Here is a 16,007-nt window from a genome sequence, read left to right as displayed (position 1 = left end):
CTGTCCTCATCCTCTTCAGAGCAGGGACTCTGCAGACCGAGCTACTTTAGTTTTAGTTAAGCATATGTGCATTGTACATTTCTTAGCCTTAGTGGATTATGTTAATGGTCCATAATGTGCAGTACACACTGATTCATTTTTATGTGAACTTTATAAAGACATAGAGTTTACTGAGTAACATATGATTACTTATGAGCACACAATACAAGTATTGATTATTAGATAGATATGCACGTCTACAAGAAAAGACACTACAGTTCCTGCACAGGTGTTTGTGTTGAGGTGACATCGAACAATTAACTCCAGACGTATGTTTTTAATTTCTGAAGTATTTATTAATGCAAATATTTGTTTATATTCAACAAATTAAGGATTTTATTTATTAAAGTTTTATTTTGGACAAAATCCAGGACCTCTCTGTGACTGTGATAACCTGATGTCATTAAGTTTATAAACATCAATCAGAGAGTTAAAAGACTGTGTATTAAAGACGAAGCAGAGCACTATGCTCCACTGTTACAGACTAGCTTAGAGTCTTTATTTCAGATTCAGTATTTCCCAGAAACCATTGCACACAGACTAATGGAGGGAAGAGATGGTGACCACGTCGAGAAGTTGAACAGTCTGTTTTTATTACAGGACATTTACATCAGATGTTACACACATGCTCAGGTGCTTCAGGGCCACACGCAGCACTTGCAGCCGTCGTCATAAACGGAGCCGGCGCCGCACTGCCTCTCATGGGTTATGCCTCCGGCGCACATGTAGAATTTGTTCCTGTCATCAGGGTGGGGGTACAGGCCGTCGGGTTTGCCGTTGCAGAAGCCGGTGCCGGGGGCATGAGTGGTGCTGGTGGTTGTGGTGGTGGGACGGGAGGTGGTGCTGGCACCGGGTCTGGGGGTGGTGGTGGGGGGCAGAGGGGGCAGCTCTGAGGGGAAGAAAGGAAGAACAGGAAGTGTAAATGTAAATGTAAATCTCTTCATTGAAAATATCTGGACCCTGACGGCCCTCTTAATATCAAAAAACGTCAGTAGTCTGTCTTTACCGTAGTCCAATCAGATTAAAGAAAACCATCAGTATACAGAATGCTTCACGTACCAATAGCCAGGAGTTTGCGGAGGTGGTTGAGCAGAGGGTGGGCGCCTTCTCCACAGAACTTTCCAGCAAAATCATCCAAATCCAGAGCCCACACGAACGCACCGCCAAACTTCTGCTCCTGCATGTAACGAACCTGAGTGTGCAAACAGAAAAGGAGAAAATGATGCATACACTTTGGATCTGCTGTGACTCTGTGGGACTTAAGTACTCATGTTCCACATACCTTGATCTCGTAGCTCTCCCTGGTGTCGAAGCCGACCCACTCGCTGTTCTTGGTGGCGTACGGAACCTTCTGGTCCTCGATCCACTGGATGGTGGTTCCCTTAATGAAGGTACAGATCTGCACAGAAGACAACATCATCCTGTTTGTCAAGCTTTGCATTCATTCTGTATTTTGGTCTTTTCACACAGGCCTTTAAATGCTGCAGATGTACCTCATAATAAGACCAGAAACCAGCCTCCCGTGTGAAGGGACCGGCTGCTGCAGGGCCGCTGGCTGGAGCTCCCACTCCTGTGTTTGATGATGTCAGTCTGAAGGTACGACCGTAAGAGGCGAATCCCATCCTCAGCTTCTCCACCGGGGTGCCGTTATCTCTCCAGTACTTCATGGCATAGTCCTGAAAAAAGAAAGAGAAGACATGAGGTGAAACACCTAAAAAAAAAGAAAGAAAGTGGTGTCCCACAGGGCGCCATCCTGGGTCCTACTGTATTCATTATTCATATCAATAATTGATGTAGATATGTTATTCAGGCAGAGTTCCTTTTTTATGCTGATGATACACTTCTATACACCTCTCTATAAGTCTTCCTTAGGGAGTTTTTAAACCACCAACATGTACTAAAGTAGTGTCCAGAGAAATATAAAGATAATTTAAGACTCGTACTTAATGCCAACAAGACTAAAATGATGACCTTCTTAAAGCAGATCAAACCTTTAAAGATGTGTAATAGATTTTACTAAAACAATGAGGAGATTGAATATGTCTCAATATATATATATTTCCTGAAAGAAAATCTTTCTGAGTTTAATAAAAAAAAACTGAGGGTGAAATTTTGTTTCTTCTGAAGACACAGAGTTGTCTCGAGTTTGGTTTCTCCACAAATCATTTTAACTTGTTTGAGAAAGTAGGTTTGTTTTCTTTATGCAACAGAAGGATGGATCCCTAGTACATCAGATTTAATTTAGGTCTTTTCATGCCTTACTTCTAGAGACAGGACAGGGGACAGAATCAGAAACCGGGGTGAGGGAGAGCGGGGGGACGGGAAAAGAGCCACAGGTCGGACCAGAACCCAGGCCGCCCACTCTTTAGGGCGGGCCTCTTACACTAAGCTACCGGAGCCCCTAGTTCATCTTTAATCACAAGTCTTTACTACATGACGGTCTCATGAATGTAACTCCATCTCCAGCTCTGAGCTGCAAAGTCTTAACGTAGAGGTCTGGATGATTTCAAACCAGATTCAGGGATCCCTGTCAGTGTTGACTTACGGTGTTGAAGTAGATGAGGTCTCCGTTGTCGAAGGAGCCGCGGAACAGAGGACTGTTGTGTCCTGTGAATCGCTCCCAGGTACCGTGGAAGTCGTAGGTCATCACGTTGATGAAGTCCAGCTCTCTAAAGGTCGAGAGATAGAGGTTTTGATATATAATCAACTTTGAGAAATCTGGAATCGTGAAGACCGTTCAGCACACTCACTTGGCGACCTCAGCGATTTCATATCCAGCATCGATGGTTCCCTTCCCAGCAGACACGGCGGCGGTCACCATGAGCTGAGATTTCCCGGTGGACTTAGCCTCAGCGGCGTACGCAGCAACCAGCTCCTGTATGGAAAAACAGTAGATAGGAAGTGAGAGAGGAAACAGGAGGTAAAGAAGAAGACAGCGAGTTTGTATTTGAGCGTTTTCTGACCCTGCAGAGCAGAGTGAATCTCTGTTTGTCCACTGGAGGACTGCCACGGGATCCAGGGTACTCCCAGTCCAGATCCAGACCATCGAAGCCGTGAGTCCTCAGGAACTTGATGGAGGACTGGATGAAGGTCTGACGGTTGGCGGGAGTTGACACCATGATGGAGAACCTGTAGGGATGATGAAGCTCTGTTAACAAAGCTGCACAAGCAGAGGAGTTGTTATGAGTTCTGCTCTTTCTTCATGTCGTTGTAGAGGTTAGCTCGGTTAGCTCGGTTAGCTTGGTTAGCTCGGTTAGCCTTCTGGTGGGACTTTTTTTTGTGTGCCTTTAATGGAGAGATAGGACAGTTGATAGGGTCAGAAATGAGGGATAGAGAGAGAGGAATGACCTGCGGGAAAGGAGCCACAAGTGTGTGTTTGTGTATGTGTATGTGTGTGTGCATGCGTGCGTTCGTGTGTGTGTGTGTGTGTGTGAGTTCAGACATTTGATGGAGTTTTTAGTGTTTGAAAAGTGAACTCACTGAGTTGATCCGAAGTTCCATCCTCCGACAGCCAGCAGAGTCTTCAGGTGAGGATTCCTGTGAACAGAACAGAGTGAAGTTTTATCTTTACGACGCTTAAAGTCAACCTTTTTCTCTAACGGGTTCAAACAACAAGGCGTGTGGAGTTCACCTGTGATGTCTGCCAGTTACAGTAAGAGCTACTGAAGGAGAGATGATGAGCAGCCCTTTGAAAACACATTTAAGTTCCCGTGTTGAAGAACAACACAGTGAAGACAGCAAGATGTGTGTGTGTGTGTGTGTGTGTGTGTGTGTGTGTGTGTGTGTGTGTCTGTGTGTGTGTGTGTGTGTGTGTGTGTGTGTGTGTGTGTGTGTGTGTGTATGCTCTTACTTTGCCTTGAGGCCGTTGAAGGACTTGTAGAGGACGTCATCGTTCCACTCGTAGGTAACCAGCTCGTTCCTGCTGTTGATGATGGAGAAGGCGTAGATCAGGTGGGTGCACAGGAAGGGGTCTACGTTCTGCGGCATGTACTTCCCCTCCCCAGGTCTGTACTGGGACCAGTTGGTGAAGTAGCACACCATCTGGCTGGCAGTTCCTGTGAAGGAGCGAAAGGAGACGTGAGATCAGGAGGAAAGGAAAGGAGACGTGAGATCAGGAGAAAAGGAAAGGAGACGTGAGATCAGGAGGAAAGGAAAGGAGATGTGAGATCAGGAGAAAAGGAAAGGAGACGTGAGATCAGGAGGAAAGGAAAGGAGACGTGAGATCAGGAGAAAAGGAAAGGAGACGTGAGCTCAGGAGGAAAGGAAAGGAGACGTGAGATCAGGAGGAAAGGAAAGGAGACATGAGATCAGGAGGAAAGGAGAAGTGAGATCAGGAGGAAACAACAATGTGGACGTTGAAATGAGAGGATGGAGACTCACCCAGATGACACATCGCCAGGCACAGGCCTGCAGGACAAACAGAGCGGGTCAGAGAAATGACATGTTGTTGAATATAAACATGACTCAGAATGAGAGTCATTCTCAGTGCAGCAGTTAGAAACAACATTTCTACTTCAACAGTAAAACCAGGCTGCAGCGGCTCTGGGGGCCGGTCCTCCACCAGGCTTCTGAAGGCTAGGCCCGGGTCTAGATCAAAACCACTTAGGGTGCATCTGAGATTAAAGAGGGTGCAGCAGCTACAGTGATAGCAATGAAAAATAGCCTATAGGTCTTATGGGTCCCCTCATGTGGGCCCTCATGTGGCCCCTCATGTGGCCCCCCTGGCAGCCCCCCTGGAAACCCTCAGCAGTCACATCATCTACGGTGATCATGCAGGTTAAAGGGGATTGTGTCACTTGGTCTCAGACTGAACTGAACTGAACTAAACAGGTTTAGCATGGTCTCTAGTTTGCAGAACTTTAGAGGTCAACATGTTCTAAAATGAAATATAAAGATGGTTTCTCATCATACGAGCATACGTACCTGCTAGAATAGTGAGTCTTGTCATCTTGAATTCACTTTTCACACCTTGTCGTGATTACTGAAAGATAAAAAGAGCATTTAGGATCAACAGAAAGGAACAATGGGAGAGGTTTTCTCTCTGCTGTAGACTCACCTCTGGAGCTGACCCAACACCACTCTGCAAAGTTTCTCCTTTTATACAGCCGAGCCGTGAGGAGGGGCAGCCGCTCTGATAAATTATTAGAGCATGTTTTTGATAAGATTATGCAGTCTGGACAACATGTAGACAATAATTGACTGATTCAGCGTTTGCTGTTATGAGGCCAGTGGACATTTTATCAGTACCAGGAGCAGAGTCCTGAGGTGCAGAGTCCTGAGGAGCAGAGTCCTGAGGAGCAGAGTCCTGAGATGCAGAGTCCTGAGGAGCACAGCCACCCCTGATAATCATCTGATTCTTACTCTTCTTATGTAATATAAACACAAACAGTTTTACCTATAAATGCATTTCTCACTAACATCCACTCATAAATAATCCTGTCATTAATCGTAGTTTGTAGAGTCAGAGAAGCCGACGCAGGCTGGTCCAGCAGGTCCAGTTCAAACTGAACTTCTGGGTTTGATATTTGACTGAACATGTTATTTTAACTCCTCATATGTTGTCAATAAGATTCAGAAGATCGGTTATTACTCATCACATTAGAAAGATAACCATCCAGCTGTTTGAACACATTTAATTTCTTGTCTTTCTGTTCGCTGAAAACTGTACATACAGATTTCTAAACTGAGACCCAAAGGTTGGGAAAGAGCTGCACTCTCACACTGACGGAGCTGCACTCTCATACTGATGGAGCTGCACTCTCTGCACTCTCATACTGATGGAGCTGCACTCTCTGCACTCTCACACTGACGGAGCTGCACTCTCATACTGATGGAGCTGCACTCTCTGCACTCTCACACTGACAGAGCTGCACTCTCATATTGATGAAGCTGCACTCTCACACTGACGGAGCTGCACTCTCATATTGATGGAGCTGCACTCTCATATTGATGGAGCTGCACTCTCACACTGACGGAGCTGCACTCTCACACTGATGGAGCTGCACTCTCATATTGATGGAGCTGCACTCTCATATTGATGGAGCTGCACTCTCACACTGACGGAGCTGCACTCTCACACTGATGGAGCTGCACTCTCATATTGATGGAGCTGCACTCTCATATTGATGGAGCTGCACTCTCACACTGACAGAGCTTTCACAGTTTCAAACAAAGCTTCCTCCCTGAATGAATCGAGAAAGGACGACTCAAAGACAACAACACTCACACCGTTGTCATGGTAACGGCTCCAGAGCGTCTTCATGTTGGATGAAGTGTGGCGCCGCTGACAGCCCCGGACTGATTTAACCCCTCAGTGGTTATATTAATAATAATCATGTCAGAGTCTAATTTATAGACTTTATTTACAGAGCTTTTATTTTTAAGGCATACAGAGGTGGAAGGGTTTTCCTGATCACTGGAAAGTTTGAGCATCACATCTCTCAGAGGGAACTAAAGCAGCTCAATCAGCTTTAAGTTTCTCTATAGCCTACAGAAGATTCAAATCACTGCAGTGACACAACATGTTTCCCAGTGTGTGTAAACATCATGATCTTATTCCTCATGTGGGGTATTTCACTCTCAAACTGTCTCAAAGTGACCCGTCATTTACCTCTGCATTACTCCTAAAGAGCTCAGCCATGACCTGGTTGGATTATCAGAAGCAGTTAGTGAAGTCGTAAAAAGCTAAAGATCTACACAGGCAGAGATTATCTGAAGGTGTTTTTATGGCTCCCTCTTTCTGCTTCCACAATGTTTTTAAAGATCGAGTGATATGAGGAGGCAGAGAGCCAGAAATGAAGTAGCTGGATCTGGATTAGTTTGGCAGCACTATCACACACACAGGTGCAGAGCTGACACTCCTAGATGATCTACCCCAACACAAACAGAAGTCCTGAAGCAGAAAGAACAACAGGCTCAGAAAAGGCTATGGTCTATGGTGGCGTGCAGACAGTCACTTTCAACTTTCAAATTTCACCACCAAATCTACTAAGTGCACTTTTAAACGATTGTAATTCATGTTTTGATTTCTTGTTCTTCATGATTTAGGTTTGTGTACTTTTGTGAAGCTCTTTGGTTTTATGCTCATTATGAACACGTTGCATTGTGGGTGTTTTTCGTCTGTGCTTGGTGTTTGATGTGTCGTCTTATCTGGACTCTGAGTCCGTCATAAAGATTTGATATGATTTAATTCTGAGCACTTTGTAACCCAGCTCAGATAAGTGCTGAATAAATACAGTTATTAATCCTTTAACTGCCTCGGGTCATGACGGTTATTAATGTGAGGATCTCTCGCTAACAAAGTAGGATCAACAAACGTCCAATAGTTCTTCTTAAAGTTTCTGAAGGTGAAGACGACTTTGATTATTTTATCTTTGAATCCAACCTGTGTTGTGATTATTAACCTATTAAAATATCTGAAGTTCTCTCGATGGTGTGGTTATTATATCTTACAATGTTACAATTCACTTAGCAGATGCTTTTATCCAAAGCAACGTACATCATCATCATCATCAACCTTTATTTAAATTCTCAGAGAGATCATTGAGGTTGACCCTCATTTACAATGATGCCGAGAAAACATAAAATAAATGATAAACAACAAGAAATGAGATAAAGCTACTACAGAAAATAAAATAAATAAAAGAGCAATAAAATATATATGTCAGAGAGTAAGTACAACACTAATCCATTCATACACCGCCACAGAAGCGAGGGGAGCAATGCAGGGTTAAGTGTCTTGCTCAAGGACACATCAGACATGTTGCCCAGCTGGGGATTGAAACCTCAACCTTCCGGTTGAAAGGCGACGACTCTACCAACTGAGCCACAGCCGCTCTGTCTGTTTGACTCACATCTAAAGCGTGATGAATTACAGGAGTCCCCCAGGGAACTGTCCTGGATCCCCTCCTTTTTAGTCTCTATATTAACGACCTGACATATCACCGTCCTGGTGTAGGGCTTCAGATGTATACTGACTACACAGATGTTTTGGCTCATTCTGCAAATCTTTGCAATCAATAGAAAAATAAACGCACTCAGGACATCCAAGATGTGACCGACTTGCCTCATGTGAGGCTTGTGTTTAAAGGTTTCAGCGTGCTCCTTGGCCTTTCTGCACACACACACACACACACACACACAGACTGACAGGACTGAAGCAGATCCACCAGAGACATTCGTAAAGTTTCATTTTGATCAAACAGCTTTTTCTGTGAAAGGAGAAAAAATCCTGGAACTCTAAACTCAGTGCAAGAGACCGAGGTGAGTTGAGAAGTTGTGTCCTCATGTTTAACTTTGTGTAGCTCTGTCACAGCTTATTGAGCGTCTGATTGTCCTGTACCCTGTTTACTCTTTTATCTCTTACTCTTTACTCTTTTATCTTTTATCGACACTAAAGCTCTTCTAGGGACGAGTGATGCTAATAATCATCCGCTCTAAAAACTTTTGATTTGATTCTTTCAGTGATTTGAATTCATTTATTTAAAAGGGAGGATGACATTTAACAAAGTTTCAATACAGAGCATGAAACTGCAGAGCTGCACGCAGTTTAGTTGCTAATGCTAATTTCCAACTCTCGTCCCTGGATGCACTCAAAGTGGACGTCTTTGTTCAGTTTGTCTCTAGATGTCCTTCAAATAAAACATGAACAATAAGTCTGTGTGACCTGGTCTCTGGTTTCAGAGCTGTTCCATAATGATCTGAGAGTCCTGAGGTCAAAGGTCACTAAGAGTCCTGAAGTCACTTCTTAGCTCCTCTTGTCTTATCGCTGCTGCAGCATCATAAACTTTAATCTACAGCCGTGTCAAACTGCACTGCCCGCCGTTCCCTCTTCATCTCTCTGTTTGAAGTCTGGAGAGAGTTTTTCCGCCAGGTCACTGATGAAGAATATTTCTGTTTGTTTTGAACACGTTGATTTGTTGCATGGTTTCTGTATAAATCTTTAACACCTGCAGATATTCTTCAGATCGTTTTCACCTCCTGAAGCTGAACTGAAATCTCTGCAGGCATTTAAAGACACACAGGTGAAATATAAAGTTCTGATGAACAGAATCCAGAAACAGGACTCAGTAGGCTGTGGAACTGACTTACCCTTCTGGGATTAATAAAGATGTCTGAATCTGAATCTGATGTGTTATCTGAAGGTTTCCTGAAAGAAACGAGCGTTTTCCTTTGAATGCAGCTTTTCGTACCATCATCAGTCGAAGAGTAAATCTTGATTTTCCCTCTCTGCACAACTTTAAAACTCTGAAATGATGGAATAAATAAATGCTAATGAACAGATCACTGAAGGTTGACCGTAGTCCACCTTAACACCTCACAAGTGTCTTCCGGGGGTCTGAGGGTCCAGGCCACCATGAGGGGACAGAAAGGGGGGTGCTATCTGGGACCCTGCTGCACATTTTATTCAGAGTTGTGCATAGATCACATTTCAGAAAACATTAAAAAGCTGAAGTGCAGAAATGTAGTCAATGATTGACTCAGGATGGTTTCAAATTAGGGTCCAGATCCGAGTACACTCTGGTACATTAGGGTAGGGCGCCATGCCCAAATCCACTTCAAGAAGTGGTCTCGGGTAAGATTCAAGTGTAGTCGAGCACGGTCCAACCACGGTCGGAGATATGAATGCAACCGTGCTCAAACACAGACTGCTTGTTGCAGTGAGCAAGAAGAGTTTCAAAGGCGTTCTAAAACCGCTGACCCCCGCAGCACGGGAACACGCCATCCTCTGAGCTGCACGGTAGATGTGGACGCAGGAAGGCGTTCCATGTTGGCGTCTCAGAGATAACAAAAACATCCACAGTTAACAGGATGGACTCTCTTCTCTGCATGAGATGAAAAAAGAATATCATACAGTTGGTGAAGCTAGTGGTTGCCAAGGTTACTACTTCTTCTTTTCTCCTCTCCTTGGTGGATTTGCAAACCATTTACTTGCATACTGCCCCCTGCTGTATCTGACTGTGTACTACACGTGTGCTCGGTGAGTAACGATGTCTTTGTGGTTACAGTTTCTGTTGATATGATCCAATCAATGAGTTCTTTATACAAGAAACTAAATTCACCTTCCACGTCGGGCGCTACATGTCTGACTCACAGAGCTCAGTACCTCTGAGTGTGAGCGCATCCGTTTACTGGTTCAGTTCGCTTAAGATGTGAGCATGTTCACCACGCTCAGGCTCAGCCCAGCACTCTGAAAACAACTCAGACGGAGTTACTGAGTGTTTGACTCGGTCCAAATGAATGTGTAGGAGCCAATTTAGTGTGTGTGTATTTACGTATTGTATTTCAATGGGTTTTGTTTATATGTTTATTTATTTACTTAATTTGGACACTAGGTGGTGATAATTGATAATTTGGGTTAATTGGTCATGTGGTTGGTTGAGTGTTTATATGTCACAGGTGAACAGGAAATGAGGGCATAGGTGGTACGAACATACAGTTCTTACCATAACACAACATAAGGCAAGTAGGCTATTTAACATAACAAAAGAACGACAACCAACAGTATAATCTCGGAAATAACAACTCATATCTTATGATGAAGGCTCTACGACATGCTCGAGCTGCCTACTACTTCTCTCTAATCGAGGAAAATAAATGCATTCCTAGATACCTTCCCCATGGGGGATCAATAAAGTTTATCTTTATCTTTAGCACTGTAGCCAGGCTGACAGAGAGTCATAGCTCCATTGAGCCTTGTATTCCTTTAGCCCTCAGCAGTAATGACTTCCTGAGCTTTTTCAACAACAAAATTCTAGACATCAGAGACAAAATTAGTAACCTCCTGCCCTTACCTGGTGCAGATACGTCTGATACGGCAGAGACAGTTCCAGAACCTGATATTAATCTAGACTGTTTTTCTCCAATCAACCTTTCAATTAAATTGAAATTATTAAATTATTTCTGCGTTGAAACCGTCAACCTGTCTTTTAGACCCAATCCCAACCAAGCTGTTTAAGGAAGTCTTTCCCTTAGTTAGTAACTCTATATTAGATATGATCAATATGTCTTTACTGGCAGGCAATGTACCACAGTCATTTAAAGTAGCGGTAATCAAACCTCTACTCAAAAAACCTACTCTGGACTCAGGAACTCTGGCTAACTACAGACCTATAACCAACCTTCCTTTTATCTCAAAGATCCTGGAGAAAGTAGTAGCTAATCAGCTGTGTGACTTTCTCCATGACAACAGTTTATTTGAGGAGTTTCAGTCAGGATTTAGAGTCCACCATAGCACTGAGACTGCACTAGTTAAAGTTACAAACGATCTACTTCTAGCTTCAGACTGGGGACTTCTCTCTGTGCTCGTCTTGTTAGATCTTAGTGCTGCTTTTGACACCATTGACCATCAGATCCTACTATACAACCTAGAACATTTACTTGGAATTACAGGGACTGCTTTAAGTTGGTTTGAATCCTACTTATCAGACCGATCTCAGTATGTACATGTTAATGATAAGTCCTCTATGCACACCAAAGTTTGCCATGGAGTGCCACAAGGTTCAGTGCTTGGACCAATTCTCTTTACATTATATATGCTTCCTCTGGGAAATATTATGAGGAAACGCTCCATACAGTTTCATTGTTATGCAGATGATACTCAGCTTTATGTATCAATGAATTGCTACTTAACTCAGACTGAAGTTATTGTGCTAGGCCCTAAAAACCTCAGAGAGACTTTTTCTAGTGATGTGACTGTCCTCAATGACATCACCCTGGCATCTAGCACCACTGTTAGGAATCTAGGAGTTCTATTTGATCAAGATTTGTCCTTTACCTCTCAAATCAGGCAAATTTCAAGAACAGCCTATGTTACCTTTGTTACCTCCAGGTTGGATTATTTTAATTCTCTTTTGTCAGGGTGCTCTGGTAACTCTCTAAAGACTCTTCAACTAGTCCAGAACACTGCAGCTCGTGTACTGACTACAACTAGGAAAAGGGATCACATTACTCCAGTGTTGGCTTTTCTGCACTGGCTCCCTATACAATCTAGAATATAATTCAAGATCCTTCTTCTCACTTACAAAGCTCTAAATGGCCAGGCACCATCTTATCTTATGGAGCTACTAGTGCCGTACTACCCTTCGAGAACATTACGGTCCCAGAATGCAGGCCTGCTAGTGGTACCTACAGTCTCTAAATGTATTATGGGAGGTAAAGCCTTCAGTTATCAGGCTCCTCTCCTCTGGAATCATCTTCCAGCCGGTGTCCGGGTTTTTTTCAAAATCTTTTTATTAGTTTGCACAGATGATAAGAAAACATACAGTTGGCATAAGAGTTGACATTGTACTGTGGTCATTTTTTATAAACCCCATTCCTGCCTTCTCCCGCCCAACCCAGTTAACCCCGTACCCACCCACCGAGTCAGGAATCCTATTCCCACTCCAGAGGTAGCCTGTTTCCACTGTAGCCTACCCAGGAGTCTCATTCACACTCATGCATACTAGGACAAGGAGCAAGAAGACAGAGGAAATAATAAATTAATAAAGTAAATGAAGAAAAAACCATTAGAAAAAAAAAAAAAATATATATATATATATATATATATACATATATATATATATATATATAAATAAACAACACAGACACAAAACAAAATTTCAAGATAGTTCCTTAAATAATTCCCTTAGGCATTCAATTGCAGGGTAAGACAACATAAATTAGGTTTTTATTTTTTAATTGCGGGGAGGGGCGGGGGGGGGGAGAGAGAGAGAGAGAGAGTTCATCTCTTATTCATTATTTTCCTCATTGATAGCTAGGATATCGATATGATCTAAAAAGGGTTGCCAGGTGTTATGGAATAATTTAAGGGAACCTCTCAGGGAGAACCTCATCTTCTCAAGCCTAATGCATTGCAGTATATCCTGAATCCATCTATTATGAGTAGGCGGCAAGGAATGTATCCATTTGAGTAGAATAAGCCTCCTTGCAAGTAGAGTGGTAAATGCAATAACTCGTTGTTCGGATTTGGTCCCAGATGGCTCTTAGGGAGCTCAAGCAAGTTGGATTAATCTTGGAAATGTAACCGTATATGATCGAGGTGAGCCCCTTCCGCTCAGTATTTAGTGATAGAAAAGAATCAATCATTGAATCCGGAGGGCGGCTAGGGAATTGGGGGAATAATTTTTGTGTCTAATCTGGAAAAAGAGGAACAAGTGTGTATTCGGAAGGTTAAATTTTGCTGACAAATCTGCAAACGGGGAAAAAACACCTTTAAGATAGAGGTCGTTAAGAGTCTGGAGATCTCTGTTTGACCAGGTCTGGAAAGCTGGATCTGAACAAGAAGGAAGGAAAAGGTGATTGCGATAGACTGGTGCTAAACCTGACTGCGTATGTAGCCCATACTGTTTCCTGAACTGGTTCCAAATTTTTAAAGTGTCGGTTACGATTGGGTTCCGAGCAGCTCGTTTAATCAGAAGGGGAAGCTGGGAGCAAACCACAGACCAAAGTGAAAGACGTGAAGAGGATGTTTCCATCAGGGCCCACTGGGGTTGTTCGCCCAGTGTCACATTAGCATTCCAAAAAAGCTTGCTGATATTACAGGCCCAATAATATCGGCGGAAACTTGGTAAAGCCAAGCCTCCCTCAGACTTGGGGAGTTGGAGAACTGTCCTCTTGATACGCGCTCTTTTACTACCCTATATGAATAAGTTGATCAGTTGATTCAGTGAGGAAAAAAAAGATTTACTAATGAATATTGGAATGTGCTGAAAGGCATACAAAAACTGGGGCAGTACCACCATTTTGATTAGATTCACGCGTGTCAATACAGAGAGAGGGAGACTAGACCACCTGGTTAAATCCGATTTTTTATTGCTAGCGGCTAGCTCCGTGCATGTAGCCTCCAAAGTCAACAGACGTTCGCTGACAGAGTCCGCGTCAGACACTGTCATTTGCACCAGATACATTTTGGACCCGAGGGCAGAGATGGTGGTCTTGAACTCTGTCGAAAGAGAATCCTTGTGACTCTCTAGCAAACTGGTTAGCGCAGCCATGCTAACGTCGCTAGCTGCGGTCTCCTCTTTAGGTGGGGGATCTTTCTTAGTCTGCTTGGAGGTTTTAGATGACATTTCTTCGTGTGGTCCTGAGTTAGTAAGTCGTATCGGGGTAAACTTGTGCAAAATCAAAACGGAGTTTGGGGTTGAAATGATAAAAGTTTTTAAAAGTTGCGGGAACAGAAGGTAAACACAGCTACTCCCTGTCCGCCATTACCGGAAGTCCCCAAAACTTTCCTTTTTGATAAATCTTATAGTTAGGGCTGGTGCTGCTGTAGACCAGCTCCTAGTTATGCTGCTATAGGCTTAGACTACCGGGGGAACTGGCACCTTGAGCTCCTCTCTCTCTCTCTCTCTCTCTCTCTCTCTGTGCATATACAGTACATCATATTACTGCATGTATCTATCTATAAATCTTAGTCATTTACCACCTACTTTCCTGGGAGCTCTTGAGCTCTCTTAGGCTCCTCGAGATCGTTGGTTGACGGCCTGCCAGAACAACCCCCCCACCCCCCCTCCCCACCGGATTGTTGATGGACGGCTTGCCTGAACAACACCTGTTGTAAAGTGTCTCGAGATAAGATAATCCTTTATTTAGTCCACAATGGGGAGATAACACTTGTTATGAGTTGACGCTATACAAATAAAAATTGATTGATTAATGATTGATTGATTGATTGATTGATAGATTGATTGATATCATCATCACAGTTTGTCTCTGCTTCATTTGTGACAATAAACTGGAACATCAGAAAGTAATTTAATTTTGGATATTTATTTATTTTTTACGCGTCAAGAACTTTCCATACACCTATGCAAGCGACTAAAAGGAAGATAAATTTGGACATTAGATAGTCACTATAGAATGATTTTAAAAACATGGTTGGGACTACAGCAGCACCGACGCCCCGGACCATGAGAACATGTGCAGACTTCACTCTGACCTCAGCAGAACGTACTCAGAGATATCGTAAATATAAATAGGACTGATAACTGCGACAGAAGAAACGCCTGCACAGCATTATTTCTGAAGTCAATACGTTCATTAGACTGGTTGCCAAGGTGATGTGATGTAACACTGGTTTAATATCTCAGTCCAGTAAGACTGGAATCATATCACCTTCATGCCGTTATCATGTCGCCAAGAGGACACCATTCTCACTGGATTAAATATCCACTAACAGGGACGGACTGGGACTACAAAACAGCCCTGGACTTTGACTCGGCCGGCCCAAAACAATCGGTACACGGAAAGTCAATAATCTTAATTAAATTATGCAGTAATTAACTTACTGCAAAAATAATAATGAAAATACACCACTACAAATGTAACTTCTGTATTCAAAGTCTTCAAAGTTTGTAAGTATTATCAGAAAACTGTAACGTTACCAAAACTTTGTAAAAGTAAAAGCACAACAGTTTTTTATATATACAGTGTATAGCCTATTTCTTAATATTACTGCATGTGGCATTTTACACCTAAAATGTTTAAAGTGGAGCTGTTTTAACTACTATAATCATTATTTCACTTTATTTTATTTCATTAAATTTTTTGCATTGTACTGAGCAACACAAACTGGGTATAGATAAAAATGTAGCAACACCTGAATAACATTTGCTAACATCAGCCAGCAAGTAACTCTCTTTCTCCCTCTCTCATGTCATGTTCCATACTTACTTGCCCTGTATCTGTCTGTGGAACTTCCACCAGCTCATCTCTCTGTCCCTCATCATCACATGTGGCCCTACCATGCTGAGGCTGCACAACTGTCTGGCTCGCCTCAACACTCTCTTCTTCACTCATGCTGCTAACTTCTTAGATGCTGCTGCTAACGTCAACTTGTGCCGCAGTGCTGCTGCCGGCTGTGCTGCTGAACATTTCAGTGAGTTTGCGATATTTAGTGGCTTCACTTTCTAAATGTCGCATTTTTTTCCCCTCGCCTTCTCAGCCCCACCCTTTTCTTTGGTAGTAGT

The 16,007-nt window shown here is 43.0% G+C and overlaps 1 protein-coding gene across 1 annotated transcript; it reads right to left on the bottom strand.

Annotated features, from left to right (window-relative positions):
• Window positions 1–610: 610 nt before the first annotated feature.
• On the bottom strand, window positions 611–5,096 carry LOC132977277 (acidic mammalian chitinase-like). The gene is made up of 11 exons (XM_061041799.1): window positions 4,963–5,096; window positions 4,420–4,446; window positions 3,890–4,094; window positions 3,520–3,576; window positions 3,003–3,168; window positions 2,790–2,914; window positions 2,585–2,708; window positions 1,533–1,715; window positions 1,322–1,438; window positions 1,099–1,231; window positions 611–928 (listed from the first exon to the last, which is right to left on the bottom strand). The coding sequence occupies exons 1-11, from the start codon at window positions 4,985–4,987 to the stop codon at window positions 678–680; spliced, it is 1,413 nt and encodes a 470-aa protein (XP_060897782.1). The 5' UTR covers window positions 4,988–5,096; the 3' UTR covers window positions 611–677.
• Between the last annotated feature and the right edge of the window lie 10,911 nt (window positions 5,097–16,007).

This window comes from Labrus mixtus, chromosome 7 (genome assembly GCF_963584025.1).
Source record: "Labrus mixtus chromosome 7, fLabMix1.1, whole genome shotgun sequence".
Classification (NCBI taxonomy): Eukaryota; Metazoa; Chordata; class Actinopteri; order Labriformes; family Labridae; genus Labrus; species Labrus mixtus.
Note: the sequence above shows the minus strand (reverse complement) of the source record. Positions and strands in the feature narration are given on the sequence as shown.

What these genes read in the sequence shown, in the direction of transcription:
- LOC132977277 (XM_061041799.1), bottom strand. Translation starts at nt 4,987, where the DNA reads ATGACAAGACTCACTATTCTAGCAG. An exon ending in TTCAACGGCCTCAAGGCAAA is followed by an intron (nt 3,577 to 3,889) that starts GTAAGAGCATAC and finishes TTCTGTTCACAG; the next exon opens with GAATCCTCACCTGAAGACTC. An exon ending in CCGCAAACTCCTGGCTATTG is followed by an intron (nt 929 to 1,098) that starts GTACGTGAAGCA and finishes TCTTCCCCTCAG; the next exon opens with AGCTGCCCCCTCTGCCCCCC.